Raw genomic sequence first — 25,382 nt, forward strand, 5'->3', positions numbered from 1 at the left:
ACTCCCACTGCTGGTCTGGAAAGTGTTGTGCCCACGACATTAACCTGACTCCATATCTATCCTGTATCCATCCTGTGTTTTGATGCATTTCCCCACAAACCAGCTTCCGTCTGAACCCAGAAAAATAACATCCCAGCCATGTTTTATGCTGGTAATGTGTACACAGCTTTAATGCAGTCTAAAAAGATCTGAGTTGCTCATTCCAGCATTCAAGCTTAAGCATTTGGTGACTTCCCCTCTAAGCGCTTGGGTGCTCATCACACTGGCTATTCCTTCTGCATCTCTGTTCTTCTTACCATTTCACATTTAGTGGTGATTTTCTTGGAATGAGACTTTTCAGGCCCTGTTGCAAATATTTTTCATGCACATTTGCTCTGACTTACATATGTTTCTTTGTTAGGAAAAAACATAGATTGTACCCTGTGCATGAAAATATTAACCATACCTTCTTGCCATCTAAACCATCGATGCCACGCCTGCCTTTCTCCCCCTGAAAGGAGAAAAAAAATGCCAGAAATGTAAAAACAATGTTTCTTGTCTCCAGCATAACTTTCCAAGTAGCATCCACTCCCCCCCCCAAAAAAAACCCACCAATACATACCTTGGCTCCTTTTGCACCTCTTGAGCCCTGTGGATGAGAAGAAGATTTAGTTTGTGGTACCAGCTACTGAAATGGGCCTCACTGATCACCTAACCAACCAGGGGGGAAATGTATATTTATTATTATTTTCATTTGTATCCCATCAAGGAACTCAAGGTATCAAACATGGTGTTCCCATGTGGCTTTTCATCCTGGCATTGATCAGATCCAAGCCTGCTTGGATCCATCAAGGCACCTTTATCATGTGCCCTCAGACCACAGAGAGATTGTTCTTTCATTAAAAAAAGATGGGTAATTGGAAACTTACAAAATATTTCAGTTCCCACCCATCACCACTGACATATCTATAACCAACAAAAGCATAATTTAACTGTTTTGGTTCTGACAAAAAGCAAAACAAACCCCTTTGTATTCAACCCCAAATTGCTACTTATAATTGGATGCTAATGGCGAGGGCTTGATACTGTGCTAACTATTTTGTGATATTTTGGTCCAAGTAAAAGCTGAACAGGTAAGGGCTCCAGGTAAGGGCTGTTTAAATGGCCAGGGCAGAGACCTGAGGGAAGCCTTCCTGCTCCATCAGCTCCGCCCCCTGGCCAGCCTGCATCCGAGCCTGCACCTCCTTTCGCCAATCTTGGGTGCAACTAGGATCTGGCTCCTGACAGGCAGCGTGGGCTTTCACCGGCTTCGCCCATCAGGACAGGAGGCCGATCCTGGGATTCCTCTCTGGGTCCTTGACACCAGCAACACAAGCACCATGAGGGTGAGTGGACTTGCTGGACCATTTTGGATTTTTTATATTATTATTGAGCAAACTCTTTGCCTTCTGTAGGGTAGCGCTGTTAATCAATGGCACACTCACCTTGTCACCTCGGGTACCTTTTTCTCCCTAAACAGGACAAGGGGAAAAACACATTACGAAATGAAGAAATGAGACAAAAATTAAGTATAGAAAGTCAAATTAAGCAATCTGTTAACCAACAGTATACCTTCATGCCTTGGTAACCAATGGGTCCTGGGTCACCTTGCTTCCCCTAGAATAAAGCAACAATAAGAAAAGTCACAAACCACTTTGCACAAAGTAATCAGACACCTGTTGTCATATGCACTAGTATCTCAAGATTTTTAAGCAAAAGCAATTTTATTATAATGGTCAGGACATGAAAGATTGTACATTAATAACATTCTATACCTTTTAATGTACTCTGTGTATGTCATTGTGGGTGAAGACAGGCAGCCATTCTAAGGGTTCATCCCACCACTTTCCCCTGGGAAAACCCAACCTTTGCTGCTGAATTTGAAGCAAACGTCAGTTGGGCTTTTGCAGATTGACATTTGCTCCAATTCAGCACTGAAGAGTGGGTTTTCCCAGGGAAACCAGCGGTGCAATGGCAAAACCACTTGGATTCATCCCTAGAAAGCATGGGACAAGTGGGAAGGCACCCATCCCCGTGATCTCCATGCATGGAAGAAGCGGAATGTAAACGAGCCCTAACTGTGGGGACAGTATGTTGCAACACACATTCTTTGCTCAGAAAATGAAGGCCCAGGGATATAGAAAGGGGGCATTCAACTGCCTTTAGAATCCTGTCCTCACTTGATGACTCCCAGTGTATTTAACTTACTGTTTAAATACATAAAACTATTTGTACCCCACTTTCAATCCACAAGGTGATTAGCTACAAAGGAAACTAAAAGAAAAGCAACACTCATTACATACAGTCCGAACAGCTGAGTGAATAAAAATGCCAACAGCAGTCTGGCTTATAAAACCAGCAGTCAGCCATCTGTAAAGACTTTGTGAAAGAGAACGGCTTTGCCTGGGTTGTTTCTGCCTTCGTGGATGAGAAGGGGAAGCTCTTGTGGGCCTGCAGCTCTGATTGTGCCTCGAAACCTCTAACTGGTTAACTGGCTGATGGAAATTTAATTAGTTTTCTGGACAGCCAGGGAAGGCATTCAATCTCCCCACTAAAATCAGAATGAAAACCCAAGGAAAAAACCCCTACCTAATGAGTGCATAAAAATGAAACCCAAGGAAAAAAATTAAATGAATGAAGTGCTGTTTCCTGAACTTCCAAACTAAAAACAAACAATATGAGTAACCATCCCTTTGGAGATGTGGGAGAAACGCACCACCTCCCAAACTAAAAGTACCCAGGTTTGGTTTGGTTTGGTTTTTTAAGGAGGAGGCAACAAGGAACACACACACACACACACACTCCACCCTGTTAGCAAATTGTATCCCAAAGAGGACTGAATAACCCTGCCTTGTTTGTGCTTGGAAAGAGGTGGATCCCCAAAGGCAGGCAACAAATAAATAAGTCTGAGGGTAGAATATGTTACTGTTGGCTTCTTGGCCAACACCTGGCAAAAAAGAGATGTAAGTTAAAGGGCTGGAAATATGGGGGTGGGGTGGGGTGATTCAATGCAGCCTGAGCCTGGTTGAGGCCTCTTGCTAATCTTACTTAACAGGCAGAGAAACCCTCATGAGGGCCAGGGAGCAGCAGAGGGGAAGATCCACCAATGGATCTCAAGCCCAGCTGTCTCAGGCTGGGCCCCACTCAAGTTGAGGTTCAGGGCTGAGGCTTCCAGATCCGGTTGCCTTAATGGTGCAGCTCCCAGGGCAACAGGAGATTGTTGGCAAAAGAATAAACAAAGATGGTTGAGGGTAATTATCTTTGTAAACTCCCCCAGCCTTCACTTGTGGATCGTCTTGGTACCTGGCCTTTGCTTTGACATGGATGTGGGAGGCAGGGAGATGCTGAGTGCAAAAGCACTTTGCCTATTGGTAACCCCCCCCCATGCCGCCATTAAGAAGCAGCGGTTCTTCTGTTCAGTAAGAGATTAATTTAGGATTAATGCACATACGCGTGCTGGTAACAATGGGACAAGATTAAGAACTGCCGAATTGAAACAGTTACAAGGTCGTACAGATTTAAATCAGAAAGATGACTTCATTCGATCTAAAAGATGGTATGTGTTGGCGGGGGGAATCAATCGCTTCATTATAAATGCTTTGTTACATAAATGACTCGGCAGGACCCCCCCCCCCCCGAAAATGCAAAAATAAATAAATAATGTTTTTTTTTACAGTGAAGGTAAAAGGAGATAACAAATGGGACTGTGTGAAGAAAATATTAAAGTATGGAATAATTTTTTTTAAAAAAAAAGACTTGGAGCCCCTATGGAGTTAATACTTATTTTCCCTCTGATTGAGGGCAGGATGGATTGGACTTTGAAGACTTGCCAGGGCTCTGGTGGGGCACCAGATCACTCTTCTATGAGTAATTATAATTAATTGCTTTGGTTGGACGTGGAGGGGAGAACTTGGGGACTTGCCAGGGCTTTGGCAGGACACAAGGTGACTCCCCATCTGGAATCAAAAGTAATGGTGATGGAATTTTACAGCTGCAATCAGAGTAGCTGAGAACAAAAGAGAGAGATCCCTCTAGAGTGACACCAAGTCAACACTGTTGTAAGGCACGATGGAAACCAGGAACAATTCATAAGGACATAATATTTGATAAATAAGTAAAGGAACAATTGATGAAAATTAAATCCTCACACAGGAAGAAGGAAGGAGAAATTCACTTGCGAATTTATAAATTACTAAATATGTTAATACAAATTGAAGTCAATCATTGTAGCTGGGGTATAAGGGAATTTATTAAGAGTGGATTGTAATTGGATTGAGCAATAGTTTGGAAGCAGAATTAAATCAACAGACCTTGAAGTACAGCACACAGGGGACCACTTACATTTTTATAATTGGCTATGTGATTGATTTGTATTTGAATTGGTATTGCAATTTGGAATTGATATATTAAGGCTTATATATTATAATTCATTTTGTAATTGAAAATTAATACAAATTAATACAAATTATTTAATTTTAAAAAAGATGAGGGTTGCCCTCTGGTTGGTTCCAACACCAACTGTTGTAGGGCACACTCATTTAGTGTATCCAGAAATATTACTTCTTTTTTGTGACTGGAACACATATGAAACCAGTTACAGGTGGGTAGCCGTGTTGGTCTGCCATAGTCGAAACAAAATAGAAAATTCTTTCCAGTAGCACCTTAGAGACCAACTGAGTTTGTTCTTGGTATGAGCTTTCGTGTGCATGTATCTGAAGAAGTGTGCATGCACACGAAAGCTCATACCAAGAACAAACTCAGTTGGTCTCTAGGTGCTACTGGAAAGAATTTTCTATTTTGTTTCGACATATGAAACCAGTCCATGTGAGTGTTGTTGAAATCACCCATTGCTACAATGGCTCCTCTTCCGGATGCTTCTTTTATGTCATTGCTCATTGCTAGATCTCCCTGAGTATTTTGAATTACTCTTGGGGCTCAGTATCACCACCCACCATGATTCTGTGGAGCAGTCTTCCCCTCTTGTGATTTCTAGCTTGCTGGGCTCTATGCTCCCTTTGCTGTACAGAGCAACACCACCTCTGGTACATCCTTCTCTGTCCTTCCTATAGAGTTTATACCCTGAGATAACTACTGTATGTCCCACTGGTTCTCTCCATTCCACCAGGTTTCATTTATGCAACATATCAGTGCACTCCACTGCACCCTTCTTGGCTCAGAGGCTTCTAACCTTAGCATATAAACACTTGCGTACAGTCTCTCGCTTGAAGTGTCTTTGGTACTTGCATTTTTATCTGCCTGGGCACGATCCAGCAACCTTCAGGAGGGTATGCAAGGGCATTGCTACAGAGGGTGCAAATGAGGGCCTTTGATTTATATAAAAAAATCTTCCCTTCATAATCTTGCTTCATAATTTGTGTTCTTATTTTATATTTTTATGTTGTGAATTGCCCTGTGATCTTCAGATTTAAAAATTAAAAAAATAAATTATGGTGGTCATTTGAGCAAATGTGTAAATAGCATGAATCAGCCTTCACAGCACCCAGAGAAGGTTTCTCAATAGATTTCCCTAAACAAGGTTTTGTTTTACTTGATTATTTCCCAGTCAAATAACTTCGACTTACAGGTTCTCCAGCATCTCCTTTTTCACCGGGAAGGCCAGGTTTCCCCCTTTCTCCCTGAAACAAAACAGCAGTAAACATGAGACACAATTTTGATTTTACATTCAATTCCATAGACTAGGATTCCTGCATTGCAGGAGGTTGGACTAGGAGACCCTTGGGATACCTTCCAACTCTACAATTTTATGAGTCTATACAAATGCATAGAGTGGGGGGAGTGTGTGTGTGGGACCACGAATATCCCCACACTTGTGGATGAGATGAGTTTCCTTCCAAGGGTCCATTTAATTGGTGAAGCCATCACCATGTTGTTCTTGTAAATCTGATTTTTTTTTAATTGCCACACTGAAGAAACTTTCAAAAGGCAGCTTTAAGTAGTTGGCCCTTTGCAATGCAGAAGGAAGTCTAAATTACACTTAACGACAACATTAGACAAATGACAGGCATCACCACGACATTAAGTATTTGCAACCTGGTTTTAATCTAAAAGTCTCCACACTACAATTTATACTAAAAAAGGTTATCATAATAATACAGTTTTTTAAAAAGAAACACTTTTTTGTGGAGATTTCCAGCAGCACTGATATCCAAAAGGATTGAACTTTGGGGCATTCCCACCACATGTGGAGGTATGTCTCATCCTCCTCTTTTCCCTCAATGTCTGGGACAATGGAAGCATATGAAATAGGACCCCTAAGGAAAATCTCATCACATTGGTAAGTTCTTATGGGAGAAGACAGCTCTTATTTCTTAAAGTATCCTGGGTCCATCCCACTTAGAGCTCTGGAGATTCATGTCTTCCCTTTAAATATTGCCTGGAAGCAAACCAGAAGACAGTTAAGCTACTGCAAAATTGGGACTGCATTTTGCATACAGCTTGCACCAAGCAACCCTCAAGCAGATGCATTTGGAACTAAGTGGTGTTTCTAATTACTTTTCAAGGAGCTCATTTCAGTGGACTAATCCAGATGCGAATAAGGCAAGAATCACTGTGGCTAAGTAATTTATTTCCAGGAAAAGTTGCAGCTGGCAAATCTAAGCTAGTAAAGTGCACTCCAGCTATCAGTGCCGCCTGTACATCCCAGTGTGGCGCTAGATCCAGCAGCACCTTTAAACTCATTCAGGATTAAATCCTGGCTGGCTGCTATTTTCCCATTTACTCACCTGGCATTGACCAGCAGTAGACAAAGATGGTTGTGTCACTGGCTGAAAAACTGGAAGGGTGGAATACCTTGCAAATGTCACATGTTTTTGCCACGGTCAGTCTCCTTGTCCCACCCACCCCCACAATGGCAGTGTAGTCCACGGTCAGCCTTATAGGTGTGACAAATTGAGTAAAATACCAACCTCGTATCCTGGATCCCCTAATGATCCCGGGGGGCCTCGAGCAGGCTGCAAAAGCAACAATGAAGAGTTAGTGATTTGAACAGAGAAACAGGACCATTTTCGACATTAAATATAATTTATATTGCTAGATAGACACTCACCTGGCATTCATATGAGCAGCACTGCCAACAAAGAGAGAGTATACCATTAGAGGAAGAGCAAAGGACTCACCAGGAAACAAATTTCACAGAACACGCACTCTTTCCCTACTAATCTAGCAGAAAAACAATTTATTCATGTTTATGCAATGAACTACAGCTTAACATATGCCCCAAGGTTTGCTTTGGTCAGCTCTAGGGGGAGTTAAGAGATGTGCCATAGGCTCCCATGTGACAGATGGCAAACTAATCTACTGAGTACCAAGATTGGTAAATTGAAGCAAAAGACTACACTAAAAGACCCAGAAAAGCTCCATTGCTTGACTATACACCAAAATGTTGACAAATCTGAAACAAATCTAATAGAATAAAGCTTTTTTTTATGTCATCTAAATGGAATAAAAGGGCCTATTTGCATGTGACAACTGCTCATTAGTCTATTTTGCTCCTTGAATAATGCAACCCGTCCTTTAGGCCTTTCTTCTCAAAAACCTTCCATACCGACAAGCAGCCTCAGCTTGGACCAAGGGTTACTCTCCATTATGCTCCAGTTGGTGAGTACTTTAGGGTGGAAAGGGATGACAGCAGAAACTTTGTGAGCAGATGGTCATCTATAACTTCCACCTACACAGGAATCACAACCTTGATGGCAGAAAGTGAGGAGGAATTGAAGAACCTTTTAATGAGGGTGAAAGAGGAAAGCGCAAAATATGGTCTGAAGCTCAACATCAAAAAAACTAAGATCATGGCCACTGGTCCCATCACCTCCTGGCAAATAGAAGGGGAAGAAATGGAGGCAGTGAGAGATTTCACTTTCTTGGGTTCCATGATCACTGCAGATGGTGACAGCAGTCACGAAATTAGAAGACGCCTGCTTCTTGGGAGAAAAGCAATGACAAACCTAGACAGCATCTTAAAAAGCAAAGACATCACCTTGCCGACAAAGGTCCGTATAGTTAAAGCTATGGTTTTTCCAGTAGTAATGTACGGAAGTGAGAGCTGGACCATCAAGAAGGCTGATCGCCGAAGAATTGATGCTTTTGAATTATGGTGCTGGAGGAGACTCTTGAGAGTCCCATGGACTGCAAGAAGATCAAACCTATCCATTCTCAAGGAAATCGGCCCTGAGTGCTCACTAGAAGGACAGATCCTGAAGTTGAGGCTCCAGTACTTTGGCCACCTCATGAGAAGAGAAGACTCCTTAGAAAAGACCCTGATGTTGGGAAAGATTGAGGGCACAAGGAGAAGGGGACGACAGAGGATGAGATGGTTGGACAGTATTCTCGAAGCTACTAACATGAGTTTGGCCAAACTGCGGGAGGCAGTGAAGGATAGGCGTGCCTGGCGTGCTCTGGTCCATGGGGTCACGAAGAGTCGGACACGACTGAACGACTGAACAACAACAACACAGGAATCTCATGTTATCACTCCCCATGATTGCCCCAAAATGCAGGGAAGTAGAGAGGAGGGGAGGCTTTAGGTTATTGTTTCTTCAGGTTGTTTCAGCCACCATATAATTAGCTCTTAAGAAGCTAATGTACAGGCCCAGTAAAATGTTTCTGCTTGGCATGAAATGCTAAGCCAAACTCTGACTCGTTGAGAATGCACAAGCAGACGGCTTCCCAGGGAGGAGATAGTGGCTACTGGCCTCCTTCCCTAATTCTCCTGCTGCTGAGAACTAAGCCATTGTTTGGCTTAATGTGTTGTCCAAATTACAGCTCAAGCTTTGTCTTGCTCCAGACAAACCACAAGGTGTAAACAGGTTTTTGGTCAACAAGCTAAGCCAAAGCATGGCTTAGCCCATGGCAGCACAGCAGGAGGAGGACCCGGGGAGGAGCACAAGGGTCACAATTTATTTTCAGCAGGCCACTAGTTCAGCTGCTGCAGTGCTACACCTTCCTCTGCGATGTGGACAGGAGATTATGAATGGTAGATATGGAATGGCACATATTCTGTGAGCAAAATAATTTCCTTTTTCTGACACACAGGCAATGGAAAAAGAGACTCCTGGGTCTCAGGTTTATATTTGCCCTGTAAGCCGAAGTTCTACGGGAGAATAAATGATGGAAACATACAGGAAAATTTTAAATGTCAGAAATTATTCCTTGGTGGAAAAACAGCTTACCTCTTGCTCCACTGTCTCCGTCTGAAATAAATAAACAACAAAGAAGTCATATGAGGCACAAGATGGTTCAATGTATTTGACTCAGAACAAACAGAGAGGTAAGAAAGATACCTACAATTCTAGCAGTGATTTTGTCAATTGTGTTGTCAATATCACGTGCTGGACGTCCAGTTGCTGTGAAATTCTCACGATAAGAATGGTCTGTGGCAATCACACCAAGCCGAGATTCCTAGGACAAAAGAAGCACAGAGGCACAAATGAGAAACCGGGGGATTTGGAAGGATTGCTACTTTCTCACTCAAATCTACGTAAGTTCCTTGGGGCTGCTGAACTGATGTAATTCTGGTTACAGGTAGGTAGCCGTGTTGGTCTGCCATAGTCAAAACGAAACAAAATAAAAAATTCCTTCCATTAGCACCTTAGAGACCAACTAAGTTTGTTCTTGGTATGAGCTTTCGTGTGCATGCACACTAATTCTGGTCATCGGATGGCACTGCAATGAACAAACTTGCTACAGATAGCTAGGAGATGACTGTAGTCACATGAAGCTTACAATGCAATCACAGTCTCTAAAAGTTGTTCTCTACGAGGAGGCTGGTTATAGCTACCTACAAACCATACAGAGGAGTTGGCTGGGCAGGCACCATTGGACTGCTATTCTTTTCTAAGTTGCATTGGAAGGACCCAAGAGCAGAAATGCTGGATGAAGGCTGTTTAGGCACCATCTGCCAACCCTACCTATAGTCAAGAGTCTTGCTTGCATGACACAAACTGCAGGAATACTGCAGACAAAGTGTACATTTAATATAATGCATTTTAACTGAAACATTTTCTCTTGGATGTGGGCAAAGTTTGTTGAAACTGATTCTTTACTTTTTGGCAAAATAATCTACAGGGAAACTGGAGGAATTTATTAATGGGGGGGGCACATGAGCATGTCCACTGAAGCTGTTTGTAAACAAAATTCTGACGGCAATGTTTGGCAGGTGCTGCGATCTGATAGGGGTGATGTGGAGCTCTTTGAGAAAATTATGTTCCTTCAGGGAGCCAGATTTCAACCCTGAAGTTAATTAAAACAAACTTCAAATCATAGTTGAGACGAAGAGCATTTTCTAGGACTATCTAGCAGGAAGGTTTTGACTCACTCTTCTTCCAGATCTGAACATACTGAGACTTTACTCATGGTTTCCTAACCAGAAGAGGAGATGATGCCATCCTGCTATACATTATACAGCCCTAAAGACTGGTTGATCGCTGCCAATGCAGAAAGTTCAAAATTCAAGAAAATTCAAGGCTTGATACTTTCCCATAACTTCTTACTAGTGGTTGCTGGTTTTGACTCACAAAACCTGTGGGGTAAACCTTACGTAGCTGTCACTTTTTCTCGCCTGCATTTCAACGTGATTTCTGGAGCAGGCAAAAATGACCTCTAATAAAAGCCTTTTCACACATACAAATTGGTGGAGAGAGGAAATGGGTGTGGAATTGTGGACTTAACTTTCTTCCTCTTCTTAGCTCTGGCATCAGTGGTAGAACAGAATAATTTCAGGAAATACTGTCTTTCCATGGAGATCTAGCAATGCCTTAGAGATTATTAAAATCCAAGGTTTAGAGAGAGGCCTTTTGCCTATCCTCCAGGTCATGGTAGGGATGTTGGGAGCCAAAGGATCAACCAGATCTACTAAGTAATATCCTGTTTCTGCTTTGATTCTCTCTATTTATGGGCAGCAATTGCTCTAATAGCATCCGTGTGTGTGCATTTCATACCAGATGGTCTGGAGATATGGCAATGGAGAACACTTTGATCCCCAGATGTTTTGCTTCAGCCGCAGCATCTTCCAATCCGCCACAGGGCTCTTTGTAGCCTTCCAAGGGGTGTCCATCTGTCACCACAATCAGGTATTTATTTTCATTCCTATGAGATCCTCTGCAGGGGGAAGAAATCAAACCCACTAGTGCCGGCATACTGTCTCTATAATATGACCACTCCAAAGCATCAGTCCTAAACGCTTGCACTGGCATAGCCACCTGCTGTACCAATTGCAATGTCTAATTAAACAAAGATATAGGTTTGGATTTGCCAATGCACCCTACTCAACCAGCAATATGCACATTATCATAGAATCAAAGAATTGTACAGTTGGAAGGGACCCCAAGGGTCATGCAGTTCAACCCCCTGCAAGGCAGGGATCTCAACTCAGGACTCAGCTACATTAGTCAAGAAACAGCATTTTGAATGTGTTATAAACATGCAACACCAGATGGCACCAGAGAGCAAAAAAAATTCCAAGTGATTTTCCATAGCTGTTTTTCTTTTTCTTTTGTTGTAACAATTTAATTTCTGACTTATTAATAGCAAACCCCCCCCCCCCCGGTGTGTAGATCCGCCCTCATTCTCAACCTTCAAAGAAGGTGAGTCCACAACCTCCTTGAGGAGACTGTTCCACTATCAAACAGTTTTTCTATATATTTATTCAGAATCACATTTCTTGTCATTTTAAACCATTGGTTCATGTCCTACTCTCCAGAACAGGAGAAAACAAGCTTTCTTCTTCTTCCATGCGACAGCCCTTGAGATATTTGAAGATGGATCTCTTATCTCCTCTCAGTCTCCTCTTTTCCAGGCTAAACATACCCAAAGCACATTTTGTTCACACAGGCATTTGGGGGAGGTCTGTAAATGAGTCTCACTATTTTTGACACTGAACTGTTTTTATTGATTGGATGCAATTTGTAATGAAGTTTAAATTAAATATCTTATGCTTTCGTTATGTGCCCCTACAGAATGAGGGGTAAGTATAAATAATGAAGGAAATAAACAAGCAATAATAAATCTAACTTCGAATATTGTGATCAGAAAGTGCAAATTCTATGACTTAAATAAACTCTTCAAAATAATAAGGAATACATTTTGTTCCAGCATCAAACTGACTTTTTTTTTGTTAGAGGGGGAACCCCCCCCCCACATAAACACACACAGGTCCTCTCAGAGTCCAGAGGGGCCCAGGCCTTTTCAACATTTGAAGCCCCTACTCATAATGAAAATTGAAAATGATGAGTGAACACACAAGCAAGCACAAGACAAGTCCTCCCATTCAGCAACCAAAAGCTGCTTCTTTCCCTGCTTCCACATCAGACCAAGAAAAGACACATGATCCTCATGACAGAAAGCCTGAGACTGAATGGGAGAGAGCTGCACAGTGGGAATGCCTCAGACTCCTACATATTTAGGCTGTGTTCCTTACCCCAAGTACCTGGGAGTAAGCTCCACCCAACTTAATAGAACTTACCGGTAATTCTGAGTAGACAAGGTTAGGAATGAACTGTCAAGAGGGTTGCCAGACCACCAGGACTGACCTGAAGTCTCCAGGTTTGCCTGCCATGCTCCAACCACCCCAGGTGACCAAGGGAGGGCTAGACTCTCCAAGTGATGATGATGATGATGATGATGATGATTGCATGGGGTCTTAGGGGTATTGCATCCTGCTCTTTCTGGGGTAGTTGATCCACCTTTGGTCCCCATCATGCACTCAATTCTCGCCTGGGACGGTGGCCACCCCCCAAGAACAGCTTCCCCTGACCAGCTAAACCAGGGGAGGGCAGCCAATGGGCCTCAAACCCTCAGTGAGTTAGGGACTTGCCTATCCCCGGCCTGCGAAAACAGGCTCTGGCAGACTGAGCGGATGAGACCAACATAAACAACAGCAACAATTTTGGAACAATTCCTGTTGTGCCTTTATGCATCTTTGTGGGGAGCGCGGGCAGAAAGTCGTGGCCATTTTGGTTTGCCAATGCAAGTCATTGTGAGGATCAAGAATTGGGTTCGAGGTCATAGGTGAGGGTCCCCCCAAAGCAATCCAAAGCAAATACAGGCCTTGAAGCCTTGGCGGGGGCCTCACTTATCCCCCTCCCCTTTTTCAAAAGACCTTTGAGGCAATGAGGGGAAGGGATAGGAAAAAATGGCTTGCATTGCTGCTCCCCTCCTCTTCAAAAGGCCTTCTGGGCAACAAAATATGCTGGGAACCCCCCCCCCCCCAAATCCTCAAAAAAGAAAAGAAGAGAAGAGAGCAAGGGGCAGATAAACCTGACTCTGACTCCAAGCCACCATTTTGGTTCACAGAGTGCTCCCCCCCCCCCCCAAGTTCTTAGTAAAGAAGAGTGGAGGGGGTTTACGCCACAGCCAATGTGTAGGGAGAGATGCCTTGAACCAAGTCATAAACATTTTAAACTCTTTCATACAATTAACCCCAAAAATGTATGTTACCAAACGGCATTTCTTAGAACAGCTTAACTTCGCAGTTCCAAGCTGTCCCATGTTGGTCCATAGAATCCTAGAGTTGGAAGAGACCCCAAGGGCCATCCAGTCCAACCCCCTGCCAAGCAGGAAACACCATCAAAGCATTCCTGACAGATGGCTGTCAAGCCTCCGCTTCAAGACCTCCAAAGAAGGAGACTCCACCACACTCCTTGGTAGCAAATTCCACTGCCGAACAGCTCTCACTGTCAGGAAGTTCTTCCTAATGTTTAGGTGGAATCTTCTTTCTTGTAGTTTGAATCCATTGCCCCGTGTCCGCTTCTCTGGAGCAGCAGAAAACAACCTTTCTCCCTTCTCTATATGACATCCTTTTATATATTTAAACATGGCTGTCATATCACCCCTTAAGCTTCTCTTCTCCAGGCTAAACGTACCCAGCTCCCTAAGCCGTTCCTCATAAGGCATCGTTTCCAGGCCTTTGACCATTTTGCTTGCCTTCCTCTGGACACGTTCCAGCTTGTCAGTATCCTTCTTGAACTGTGGTGCCCAGAACTGGACACAGTATTCCAGGTGAGGTCTGACCAGAGCAGAATATAGTGGTACTATTACTTCCCTTGATCTAGACGCTATACTCCTATTGACACAGCCCAGAATTGCATTGGCTTTTTTAGCTGCTGCATCACACTGTTGACTCATGTCAAGTTTGTGGTCTACCAAGACTCCTAGATCCTTTTCACATGTACTGCTCTCAAGCCAGGTGTCACCCATCCTGTATTTGTGCCTTTCATTTTTTTTTGCCCAAGTGTAGTACTTTACATTTCTCCCTGTTAAAATTCATCTTGTCCAATGTGCATAAAAACAAGTTGTGAAACTTATCAAATGCCAAATAATTAATGAGCCTCCCTTTGAACTTGAGGGCCAAGCCAAATGCCCCTTGCTGCCCTCTGACCAGCACTGTACACACACACACACACACACACACACACACACACACACACACACTTGTGTGACAGCTGCTTCCCCATGGTGCAATAAATTTACCTGAGTGCTTCTTATTAAACTAGCATTTTGTTGGGATGGGGGATACTGATTTGATGGGAAAGAGCCTTGTCATGGTGTGTCTGCTCTCTCTCTCACACACACACACCCTGCTGCAAAGGGTCAGGTTACTGTGAGCTCTTGGTTTAAACACATGCAAAACACCTGCCACTGCCCCAGCTCCTCCTACCCCAACCCAAACAACTATGGGAAAGGGGATGGAGACGGCAAAGCCTCAGAGAGCCATCCCAGTCTACCAGCCCAAGAGCCCTGGTAGAAAAAGATACTATTTGCAGCATTTCCCAATGCTTGGCAGTACCCCAAAAAGAAAACGTCCCCTGTCAGGGCTCTGCAAAGTTCTGCTGCTTGGAAAGGGAGAGGCACAGAGCAGCTGGTTTGGCTCACCAAAGAGCGTGCCTTTGGGGGATGGGGAAGGACATGTTAGTGGACCATCTCAGAGCCTTAATCCAGAGGGGACCCTTTTGGGGCTAGGTTGTCTTGGTGCTGTTCACACGCATTCAAGCTGGGTAGTTGCTCTTGGGCGTAGCCCTGGTCTAACGTGCATGATGGTGTGTGCATTTGTGCCTGTGTGTGCGACACTGATGCATGTCAAGTGTGTGGGAAATCACATCAATAAGAAAGAGCAGAAAGTCTGAAGAGCAACCTAGTACAGCCAATAAAAGCACACATCTAAAACACACTAGTTTCTGGGCCCTCCTGTTTCCAAGGGTTTCTCCACATGGCAACAAATTTGGTTTCAAATTCTGCACCAAAATCCAAACGATTTATCACAGGATTCAATATTTTCACCTACTAAAATTGATAGCTGTATATGAACGAGCTGCTGTGGCATTAGGGGCCAGCTGCCAAGCCACCAATACTACAGTCAACTGGAAAGGGCTAGAAAAGCTGCCCAGGTATCCCTTCTTCCTCCCACTTTCCCCTTCCTCCGTTGATGGAATGAGAAAATCACCGTTCCCACTTACCCGATGAGCAGCTCTTCAATCCCTCTCTTGATTGCACAGTCTGTGTAGGTGCCTTTCCCAATAGAAACCACGGAGGACACCCTGTTCTTCAACTCTGCTCTCCCTGCAGGCATCCGGGTGAGCTCCTTGATCAGCTGCACTTCATCACTGTAATGCAAGGCTCCTGCATTCCACACAAGATTCCGGTCACATCGATAGTATCTATAAAGAAAGAGAACCACTTCCTTAGCTTTGGTGCCCCTTGCATATTTTTTTATTTCTATCTGTTTATAATGTATAAATAGACATATGTCAGAATGTACATCTATGAAAGCTCCCCACAGCATCCTGTACCAGCTGGTCTGGCCCACCCATGAGGTGGACAGAGGCAGCCTCCTGCTGCCACCAGAGAAGCAAGGAGGAGTGGAAGTGGCTCACAGGTCCACTCCAAGATCTTGCAGGGGAACAGCACCTTCCCATTTCGCCGCAGGTGGCAAAACCGGTCGGCTGCCCCTGTGTGCCAAGATGCCCTGGGAGCAGGATGGATGGATGGTGTCTGCTGCTGCTCTCCTTCCTTCCTGTTGTTGCTGTTGCTGACTCACACACCAGAAATGAGAGGCTGCATGATTCTGTCTCTTGCCATGAGGCACATAAGACTGCTGCTTGCAGGTGTGGAGTTGTTGTTGTTGTTGTTGTTGTTGTTGTTGTTGTTGTTAGAATTTATATGCCGCCCTATACCCGGACATCTCAGGCTGGTTCGCAGAATAAAATAAAATATAAAACCACAAAATACACAATCAAAATAAAAACAACAACCCAATAACGCCCCCCCCCACACCTCAAGGATACTGCTGTAGGGTGTAGCACATGAGGAGAGAAAGTGTGTTTTGCGTATCTGCTCTCATAACGAATCAGGACTGATTCAGATAAACAGCAAAAGCTAGATTTTGTTTTTTAAAAACAAAAAACAAACCCCTGACCTGATATTTCTACCACATTTGTCTTGGTTATCTTGCTGTCTTAGTAATCTTTGTTCCTTCTCCTACGCCGTTAATTAGCAGCCTGACACAGACGTTTAGCTTTCTCCATAAGTGGAGCAGCAGTTGAGCTCTGGCGCAGCTGCATCAAGTGGGGACGGCCTCCTGACTTTGTTGCAGCTGGGGAAAGACGTCACTTCTTCCTCCGCCAGGCCCACTGGCTGCTAGGGCTCCCCCACAGTTGAAGCCATGGGGCATGGTTTGGGGAACTGGCCAGAGGGAAGACTTTGTCCCTCTGGTCCGCTCTCTGGCTATAGAAGCCCAGGGCACCCAGGCCGCACCTCAGTTGTCGTTGGTTTCCCTGCCCGCCCGCCCGCCCGGCTCTTTATGCGGTAGGGCTGCCCGAGGGTAAGCAGGCAGCTCCCACAGAGGACCTTGCTATGGAAACCTTTATCTGGCAGCTTTGGGGCCAGGGAAGAATTTGCCTTCAGACAAATTGGGCCTCTAGGGGTTTTGCCTGCTTCATAGTAATTGTCACACGTTGTTGGGGACAAGGCTGGGTCCTTAGTCTAAATGGCCAAGGGGTGGGGTCTCACTCCAAAGGATCAGGGGATCCCCTTAGAAGGGATCCAGGGAGGTGCATCTGTCTGGACACCCCAGATGGGGGAAGGTGGATGGGTCATGCCACCACAAAAAATCATGATCAGGGGTTGCCCTGATTTGATGTACACCATAGGGCGATCTTTAACTTTGGGTAATCTTGCCAAATAATCAACCAGCAGACAGGCCAGTTGATTCAGGGTACACCCCCCCCAAATGCCTGCGCCAAAACCTTCTATCACCTGTAATCAATAAAATTGTGGCCTGTATAAATCACGGTTGGTTGTCCTGCAGTTATTACAACTTTATCCTGCCTTGGCCCCACTCTCCACGTGGAAACACAACTTATCACCACATTAGAAAAACATCAACTTGTGTTTCATCAGGGTGCACAAAGGCAAGGTAAGGAAAACAAGTTCAGCTCTACTTAAATATGAAAGCGGCATTCCTTCCCCTGACATTGGTCTGCCCAAACATAAAACAAGACCAGGAATTTTAAAAAGGAATACCACTACCACCTGCAGCTTAGAGCAGGAGACTGCAGAACATTCCTCTCCATATGAAATTCAGCAGGAATTTTGAACAATGATTAGGAAGTATAAAACCCACATAAAATACATGCTTTTCAAATGAAGTTACTATTCTTACTGTGTAAAAATGTGCCTTGAATGTTTAGAAGAAGACAAAAGACTGTATCAGATGTTTGCTGTAGGATTACCAGGGCAGCTCATGCAACATTTACCTGTCAGTTAACTTATCAAGGAATCGGTTGGTGAATGCTTTAACTTGATCCACCAAGGCCCCAAAAGGCTTTTCTCTTAAGGCAACACTCTCAGAGGTATCCAAGACGAAAAACAGATCCACAGGACAATCTGTTCAAAATCAGAAAGAGGAAGTTTAAAAAGAACACTTTTTATAATACAAGATGCTCCAGAAAGTCTGCAATACTTCATGATGGAGTACAACTGAGAGGGTTTTTTTTGGGTGGGGGATGGCATTGCAGTGTAGTACCTATGAGACCTTTTTATTGTGCATCCATGATAATTTGTGCCATACAAGACTCTTCTTTAATAGGATGGGGCAGGCACACGGCTTCCTTTCCAGTCAGTGCATATTTGGGAACTTCCTGCTGAGATCCCATTGCTTTGTGCCAGGTTCAGGTTGACTTTTGCCCTTCTTTTGGTGCCCCCCTTGACAGCAATAATGTGGAGGTATTAGGCAGCATCACAGAACAAGCTAAAGCAGAATAAATCCACTACTGATGCATGATTATTGTGCCCAGAGCATGTTGCAGAAGACGCCCACAACAGAACAGCAGTCCAGAGGAGCCAGAGCTGTAGTCCCACCCCTGGGTGTCTCCATCTGCTTCCCTCCACCTGCACGGGGCTCTACTGTCCGAGGGGGAAAGCATGGCGACTTCTGCCCAGTGTTTCCCCAAGCTTCAGCCCATGTAGGGCCCCCAAACAGTGTGTTATGGGGGTGGGATGGAGCACACACAGCCATGGATCCCCCAGATCCTGAAGAAGGGCCTGGTCTGGGCTCCCCTGTGGTGCCAGACTGGATCTGGGGGCAGTAAATTCTCCCACGTTCCATCCTTTCAGGCAAGAGGCTGTATATCTCCCTATCGCCTCTTAGGACTGCTGTGTGATAGTGCTATCTGCCTGTTTACATGGAAGTAAGCCGCACTGAATGCAGTGGCCTTACTCACTGGTAGGGATTGTAGCCTAAGCTGCAGATGAGGAGGTCCTTCCTCTGCTGGATCAGCCTACTACACTTTTGAGTGAGAGCTGATCCACAATCACTTTATGTACCTTTGGGGACTATTAACTTGCTGATGAAGAAATATCCTTGAAACTGTTCTGTTTGCTGTTTGTTGCTGCTGTGCTTACAGCACCACCCGGCTCCAGTTCATTCTCCACCAAACTTTGATATACCATATATACTTGAGTATAAGCCTAGTTTTTCAGCACACTTTTTGTGCTTTAAAAGCTGCCCTCGGCTTATACTCAAGTCAACCATTCCTTAAGAAGTGTACAAGAACGGTGGTTCTTTACTCTCCCCAGGCAGCTTGTTCCATTCCTGAACTGCTCACATAAATGCAAACTTTAGACCCCAGAAGGCAGAAAGCCTATCAGTTAAGGAAGTATTAAAACCCCACAGGTGCTCACTTTCCCTGGCTCCTGCTTAAACAGGACAGGATCCCAGCCTTCTCTGTATAACACAAGGGAACATTGCGCTGTGAGTTAAACCACAGAGCCCTAGGGCTTGCTGATCAGAAGAATGGCGGTTCGAAACCCTGCGACGGGGTGAGCTCCACAGCAGCAAAGGAGGAAGAGGAAGGAGCAGCCCAAATGGCTGCTTTGGGCTGCTCGTTCCTCCTCTACCACAGTGGCAAAGGTGAACCGGCTTATACTTGAGTCAATAAGCTTTCCCACATTTTTGTAGGGAAATTAGGTGCCTCGGCTTATATTTGGGTCGACTTATACTCGAGTATATACGGTAGATATGAACTGTGGAAAGGCTTTCTGTCTCAACTTCAGTGTTTCTTTGTGGTTACACACCATTCTAAGCATTCCTGTTGATGGAATATTTATTTGAGTTCTATTAGTCCATGACTTCTTGCATGTATTATATGGCTATGGTTTATGAATTAAGAAACAATTGATCGCGTTTCATAAATATTGCCAATACATTATTGATTGAAGCGTGTTGATCTGCTTGGAGCTCGGCTGGTGGTTGGAGGCACAAAGCTCTCGCATAGCCTCATGCACCCCCAACCTCTGAATATGGAGTTAAAAGAAAAGAATGACCTTCCAAGGACTTTATCACAAGATAAGGGACATGAAACTCTTTAAATAGTGCTACATAAATGCTCAGTATTCTTATTAAACTAATTTAAATGAATCTATATATATATAAATAAAACGAGGACTTGGACCTTGGGCTTCTTGAATATCACCCTGCCACTCTCCCCCCCCCCCCAACATGGCAACTCACTTCTGAAACTCCAATGAGCCCATAGGAGCCAACTCCTAGGGGCAGAGTTCCCTTCTCCCCCCAATAAAATATTTGAGGGGGCTGCCCCCCCAAGCTGATGAGCATTGCCATTCAAATGGTGTGTATGCGTCACATTTTGTGATTGATTATGTGGGACTGGGCTTACCTCCCCCCCCCCCAAGTATTTTATTCAAGTTGCCATCCCTGAATGAGCCTCAACAGCAGTCTCTGGCCTGGAAATCTGCGAGCTAAGAAAAAGAAAAGAAGACCCCACTGAGTGGCTTTAGTCATAAGGTTTAGAACACTCTCTAAAAAAATATTCTTATGGTTTTGGAATATCATCTACAATATCCATATATTGCACATGCCAGAAATTGTCACTAGCCTTGGGCAGCTGGATTATCTTTGTAGAGCTCTTCATGTGGGGAAAGGCCTCAGGATTGCATCTCGACCCCTTCCCCTCGCCATGCCTGACCTCCCTGCTCTCAGGATAATATCGGCACAGAGGGCCTGTGGGGGTTGCACATCCAAAGACAGCTCCCTTATTAGAGGATGCTCGCATAAGCCTCTGTGCCCACGTCACCTCCAATACACAGATGTCAGGACCAACAGGTGTGATTCTGCTGATATTTAGTTGAAAGACTCTGCTCAAGAGCATTCCTTTTAGAGGGAAACTGAAGAAAAATGAATGCAGCCTGAGACAGTAAAATGAGCCACTACTTCCTCTTCCTAATATAAAAAGACGATTACATTAAGAATATCTGCTATGTCAAAAGTACCGGTACATATAAAGCACCCTCCTTTTATGTATTTCTTCTGCAGCTTTTTCTTCTTCTTTTGGCCATTTTTTTAGTATTCGTTTTCATTTCATTGTTAACATGAGTATTTATCTCCAAAACTCAATGCTCACTACACTGGAGACACTACTAACAGCTCTTTCTTCATCAAAAAGTGGGACTATAATCCTCAGATATTCCTTAACAAGTTATTCAAAACAAAGAAGGAATAAAAGTTTGTTATTTTTGAAAGAGTTAGCAAAATCTGGTGACTTCCATAATGCCTTATTAGTCACTGTACTATTGGGACATACAGGCTTGGCTTGTGCTGCAACTCAGCACTGAAAAAAATCTCTAACAAAAACATATGTATGATCGCTACCCCTTGCTTGCCAATGTGGGGCATATACTGCTATCCTATTACTGATTTTCATATTTGTATAAGTCAGACAAACTTAAAAGTCAGCATAAAAGTTAACTCCCAAACTCTGATCTGAAATAACATGGCAGATGCTTCATCAGATCATGGACTGATACTCAGTTGTTTCATTTCAATGCAGTTAAGAAGGCAGTAAGCATAAGAGAGGAGAAAGCGACACACTGTGAAAATATCTTCTTACCTTGAAATGTTACTGCACCATTGGAGACGGCTGTTTGTTGAGCAAGAACTGTTCTGAAAAGAAAGCAGCCCTGAAGTAGGAAGGCTGGGAAGAAGTAGGCTAACTTCATCTTGCAAGGATTGTAGTTACCATTTACTGAGACTTGAGGACAAATGTAAGGAAAAAAGAGAGCGAGCCCAGGAATCAGAGGGTGACAATTATCACCTAGTTTGCAATTATTATTAAGTTTCTGCTCTGTCCCTGAGTTTCCAGAGAGTGGAAGGAGAAAGGAAGGGAATTAAGAGGCGGAGGAGGCTTGGATTTGGAGGAGCTGGAGCTCTCTTTCCAGGAGGGAGGGAACATAGCAGTAGTGTCAGATTCAGCTGAACTGCAGCACTAGCTAGTGAGTCATGAAACACACCAGCCCATTTCGAAGTCTCCCTTCTCTGAGTTCAGTTTTGCCATTGCCTTCTTCAAATATGGCTGTGCTCCTCATACTAAAACATTATTTAGTTTCATTACAAAATTATTGCTGTCTGTCCTCATATGCTTGCAACTGATTAATGACTTACAATGCAGCAACACATGTTAATTCATGTTTTTGTATAACGGCTGACTCTAGTGTCCAATGAAATATTCAGGATATAAAGGGGATGTTTAAATGGCTAACAAGTAAAGATGACAAATGAGCAGAGTTGTATCAAAATGGGCATCTAATATAATAGAGCTGAAGTCTCTTAAGATATAATAGAGTTGAAGCCTACAAAGTTGGTCTCTTTGTAATTTTGCTCCAGATATATTTGGTAAACTGCATTTATGTTCTAAAATCTATCGTTATTAGGACCAACAGAATTATCAAAAAATCTGTCAAGCTTCTGAGTTCTCCAGAACTCTGCATCAGGTGTGACATAAAGTAGGTGTTGGTGATGCTTTGTGGAACATCTTGCCTCATGAAGGTCCCACCGTCTCTGTTGCGTTCCTCCCTGTTGCTCTTTCCTTCTCTGCATTAAGCCTGGACACTTGGAAGGCTTTCCCAAGCATGCACTGCAGCCCTGCTTTCCCTCTCTCCCCCAAAATGTCCCCTGGCTCATTTTTAGTCTTCCTCTCAACTGTTATGCTATTGCAATTAGAATGAAGGTATTTCTAACAAATTGTGTAAATCAAGGCCTTTGTCTAACTTTGTATCAGCAACTAATAAAGCAATATCTGCATGGTTAGTACAACTGAATATGCTCATCTCAAATGGTGGAAAAAATGGCCCTCTTTTGGTTTAAAAATGTGGTAGTTTTCCTATAAGCGAACTTCATATTCATGCCATTCTTGTCCAGTTCTTTTAACAGCCATTCTCAGCAAAGCTCTTCTGCTTTGCCTCACTGCAACACTTATTTGCTTGTCCCAACCCCACCCTTCTACCGGTAGCACCAGTATGGGGTTTTGCCAAGAGAGACCTTTCAGCCGAATCTACCGAATGGTAAAAGCTGAGAAGATAAAAGTTGATTAACCCAGGAACACAACAAGAAAGACTTCTAAATGGTCAACTCCTGGGGATTTCAGTTTTCACTGATTGACAGCAATGATCCCCACTCAGAAATGAAAAGGAATGAGTTAATAAAAGTAAATGGGGCAGGAGTCTGAACTGTTAGTGTTGACCCACTCAGATTGGTACCCAGGCAGTGATGGAGATGCAGCAATAGCTTAGCCTTCTGCATGGTTTACCACATGAAGTAGGTGAGCACTGTGAGCGGACCTGTGCATTTACTGTTAACAATTTTAAATTTAAGGACTTGTTTAGAGTCCTCCCCCCCCCTTCCAATGTGGAGTGATGGCCTGGGACTCAACATTACCTGGGGAGCCTCCTCTTGTAGAAATCTTAATAAAGGTGGCAATGGTGTGAGGAGCCACACAACTCTGAAGTGGAGTGGGGCTGAATGTGTGGCCCTGCAGCCCCGACCCCTGGGCTGACTCTCTTCATTCATCCAAGTAACTCATGAAGAGGACTTCCCTCAGCATATGTGTTATTTCAGATATCCTGCTCTGCAATTGGATGCAACTGCCTTGTGCTGAGGGGAGACACAATAGGTCCCAGCACAGCCACTGCCCTAATAATTACACTGCGGGATAATAATAATAATAATAATAATAATAATAATAATAATAATAATGTATTATTTATACCCCACCCATGTGGTTGGGTTTCCCCAGCCACTCTGGGCGGCTTCCAACAGAATGTTAAAATAAAATAATCTATTAAACATTAAAAGCTTCCCTAAACAGGGCTGCCTTCAGATGTCTTCTAAAAGTCTGGTACCTGTAGTTATTTTTCTCTTTGACATCTGGTGGGAGGGCGTTCCACAGGGCGGGTGCCACTACCGAGAAGGCCCTCTGCCTGGTTCCCTGTAGCTTTGCTTCTTGTAGCGAGGGAACCGCCAGAAGGCGCTCGGCACTGGACCTCAGTGTCTGGGCAGAAAGATGGGGGTGGAGACCCATTGGCTCCAGTTTGGCGGTTCCTTTTTCTATATACAGACAGTCCCCCTTTATGTGCATTCTAAAGGTGCATGGCTGTGTATACATGCATCACACCAGACCTGGAAGTGACCCAGAACCGTCATAAAGACGTCACTGAAACGTCACTAAAAGGGCAGAATGGGGGTGGGGTGGGGCAGGGCTTTTTCAATGGGTTTCAATTATACACAATTTCACTAACGTGCCTGGTGCCTGGGAATGTAACTCCCACGTAAATGGGGGGTGTGTGTGTGCCTGTATTTCAACCAGGGCCGAGGCAAATAGCAAGATAGCAACTCCCTTTCCATAGCTAAATGCTGATCAGACCGGCAGTTGGGTTTTATTTCTGCACTGGCGACACCTGTATTTCACCTCCACCCCCCACCCCACCTGCCCCCTCATTCTGCCTAATGGTGGGGCTGACATTGATTTCCGCTCTAGTTCAGGGATGGGAAGAGGGAATCTGCATTAGCAGGATCCTCGCCCCACCCCCACCCCCAAAATTCCAGCTGGTTTCATAAATATGAACTAGACTTTAGATTTTCATTACAACACACCAACAGACCATCCCAGAAAGGGTATTGTTTTCTTAGTGAAGCTTTTTTCTTAGTAAAGCTTTAGCAAAAAGTTTCTTGCGCAAAACAGTTGCATCTTTATTACTGGAAAAAAAGCAGCAGTAGAGTTAAGGAAAGTTTGGTCATTTTAAAGCGTCTTCATGGCTGCTTTGAACAGTACAAACTGGAAAGGAGTCAACTGTCTACTAAAGCCTAATGATACTGGTATGGCTTTTGCCGTTCATCTTTGACTATATATGGGAGTTGTTTCACATCTGGAAGGAATCAAGGACACATGCTTTCCTGGCAGCCTTGCAGCTGGGCCAGATCCCAGCTGCTCTGAAAGGAAGACTTTTCTGGAGGAAAGAGCAACAGCACCCCCTTGGCTGCCGAGCGTGGATCTGCAGCTGGTTTCGTAAGAGCATGCAAGCTCTCAAGGGGTCTCTCATTTCTACAAAAAAAATCTGTGCATCAGAAAAATGGAATCACCGAAAGCAACTACCGGTACTTTTTAAGGGATGGAACTGTGCATTTTTTCCACAGAAGCATTGTTTCCTGAGAAAAGCACTTCCCCCATCCATAACTTAAATCCAACATTAACAGCAAGGGGGTTCGTGTAGTGGCATTTTCACTTATACACTGATGGTAATAATTAAAGAAACATAGTTTCATGTTGCAAAATACAAGAGATTGATGAAACAGAATTGACTTCTGGGGGGCTAGGGCTGCATGTGAAAAGGGAGTGGCAAGTCAAGAGGAAAGGAAACTTAAATGATGGTGTAGCCCACCCTTGTGGGGAGGAAAGTATTGCATGCTGGAATGAAAGACCAGAAGTCAAATGGAAAGATATATTCCACACTCAAGCACCGTTGAGGAAAGATGCAGGAAAGAGCCCACCCTCCCAGACATGACT

General features: G+C 44.1%; 1 protein-coding gene across 1 annotated transcript in view; it reads right to left on the bottom strand.

Moving 5' to 3' along the window:
• The window catches only part of COL6A1 (collagen type VI alpha 1 chain), a 52,876-nt gene extending 31,100 nt beyond the window's left edge, over positions 1 to 21,776 (bottom strand). Inside the window, exons 1-13 of the mRNA XM_033172051.1 lie at positions 21,435 to 21,776; positions 17,784 to 17,913; positions 15,486 to 15,686; positions 10,974 to 11,133; positions 9,322 to 9,435; positions 9,207 to 9,227; positions 7,085 to 7,105; positions 6,945 to 6,989; positions 5,601 to 5,654; positions 1,591 to 1,635; positions 1,464 to 1,490; positions 602 to 628; positions 446 to 490 (exon numbers count right to left, since the gene is read on the bottom strand). Of these exons, the coding sequence (XP_033027942.1) occupies positions 446 to 490; positions 602 to 628; positions 1,464 to 1,490; positions 1,591 to 1,635; positions 5,601 to 5,654; positions 6,945 to 6,989; positions 7,085 to 7,105; positions 9,207 to 9,227; positions 9,322 to 9,435; positions 10,974 to 11,133; positions 15,486 to 15,686; positions 17,784 to 17,913; positions 21,435 to 21,543 (999 nt within the window). The 5' untranslated portion in view covers positions 21,544 to 21,776. The remainder of the gene's footprint in view (positions 1 to 445; positions 491 to 601; positions 629 to 1,463; positions 1,491 to 1,590; positions 1,636 to 5,600; positions 5,655 to 6,944; positions 6,990 to 7,084; positions 7,106 to 9,206; positions 9,228 to 9,321; positions 9,436 to 10,973; positions 11,134 to 15,485; positions 15,687 to 17,783; positions 17,914 to 21,434) is intronic.
• Positions 21,777 to 25,382: the final 3,606 nt, after the last annotated feature.

Source organism: Lacerta agilis, chromosome 1, assembly GCF_009819535.1.
Source record: "Lacerta agilis isolate rLacAgi1 chromosome 1, rLacAgi1.pri, whole genome shotgun sequence".
Classification (NCBI taxonomy): Eukaryota; Metazoa; Chordata; class Lepidosauria; order Squamata; family Lacertidae; genus Lacerta; species Lacerta agilis.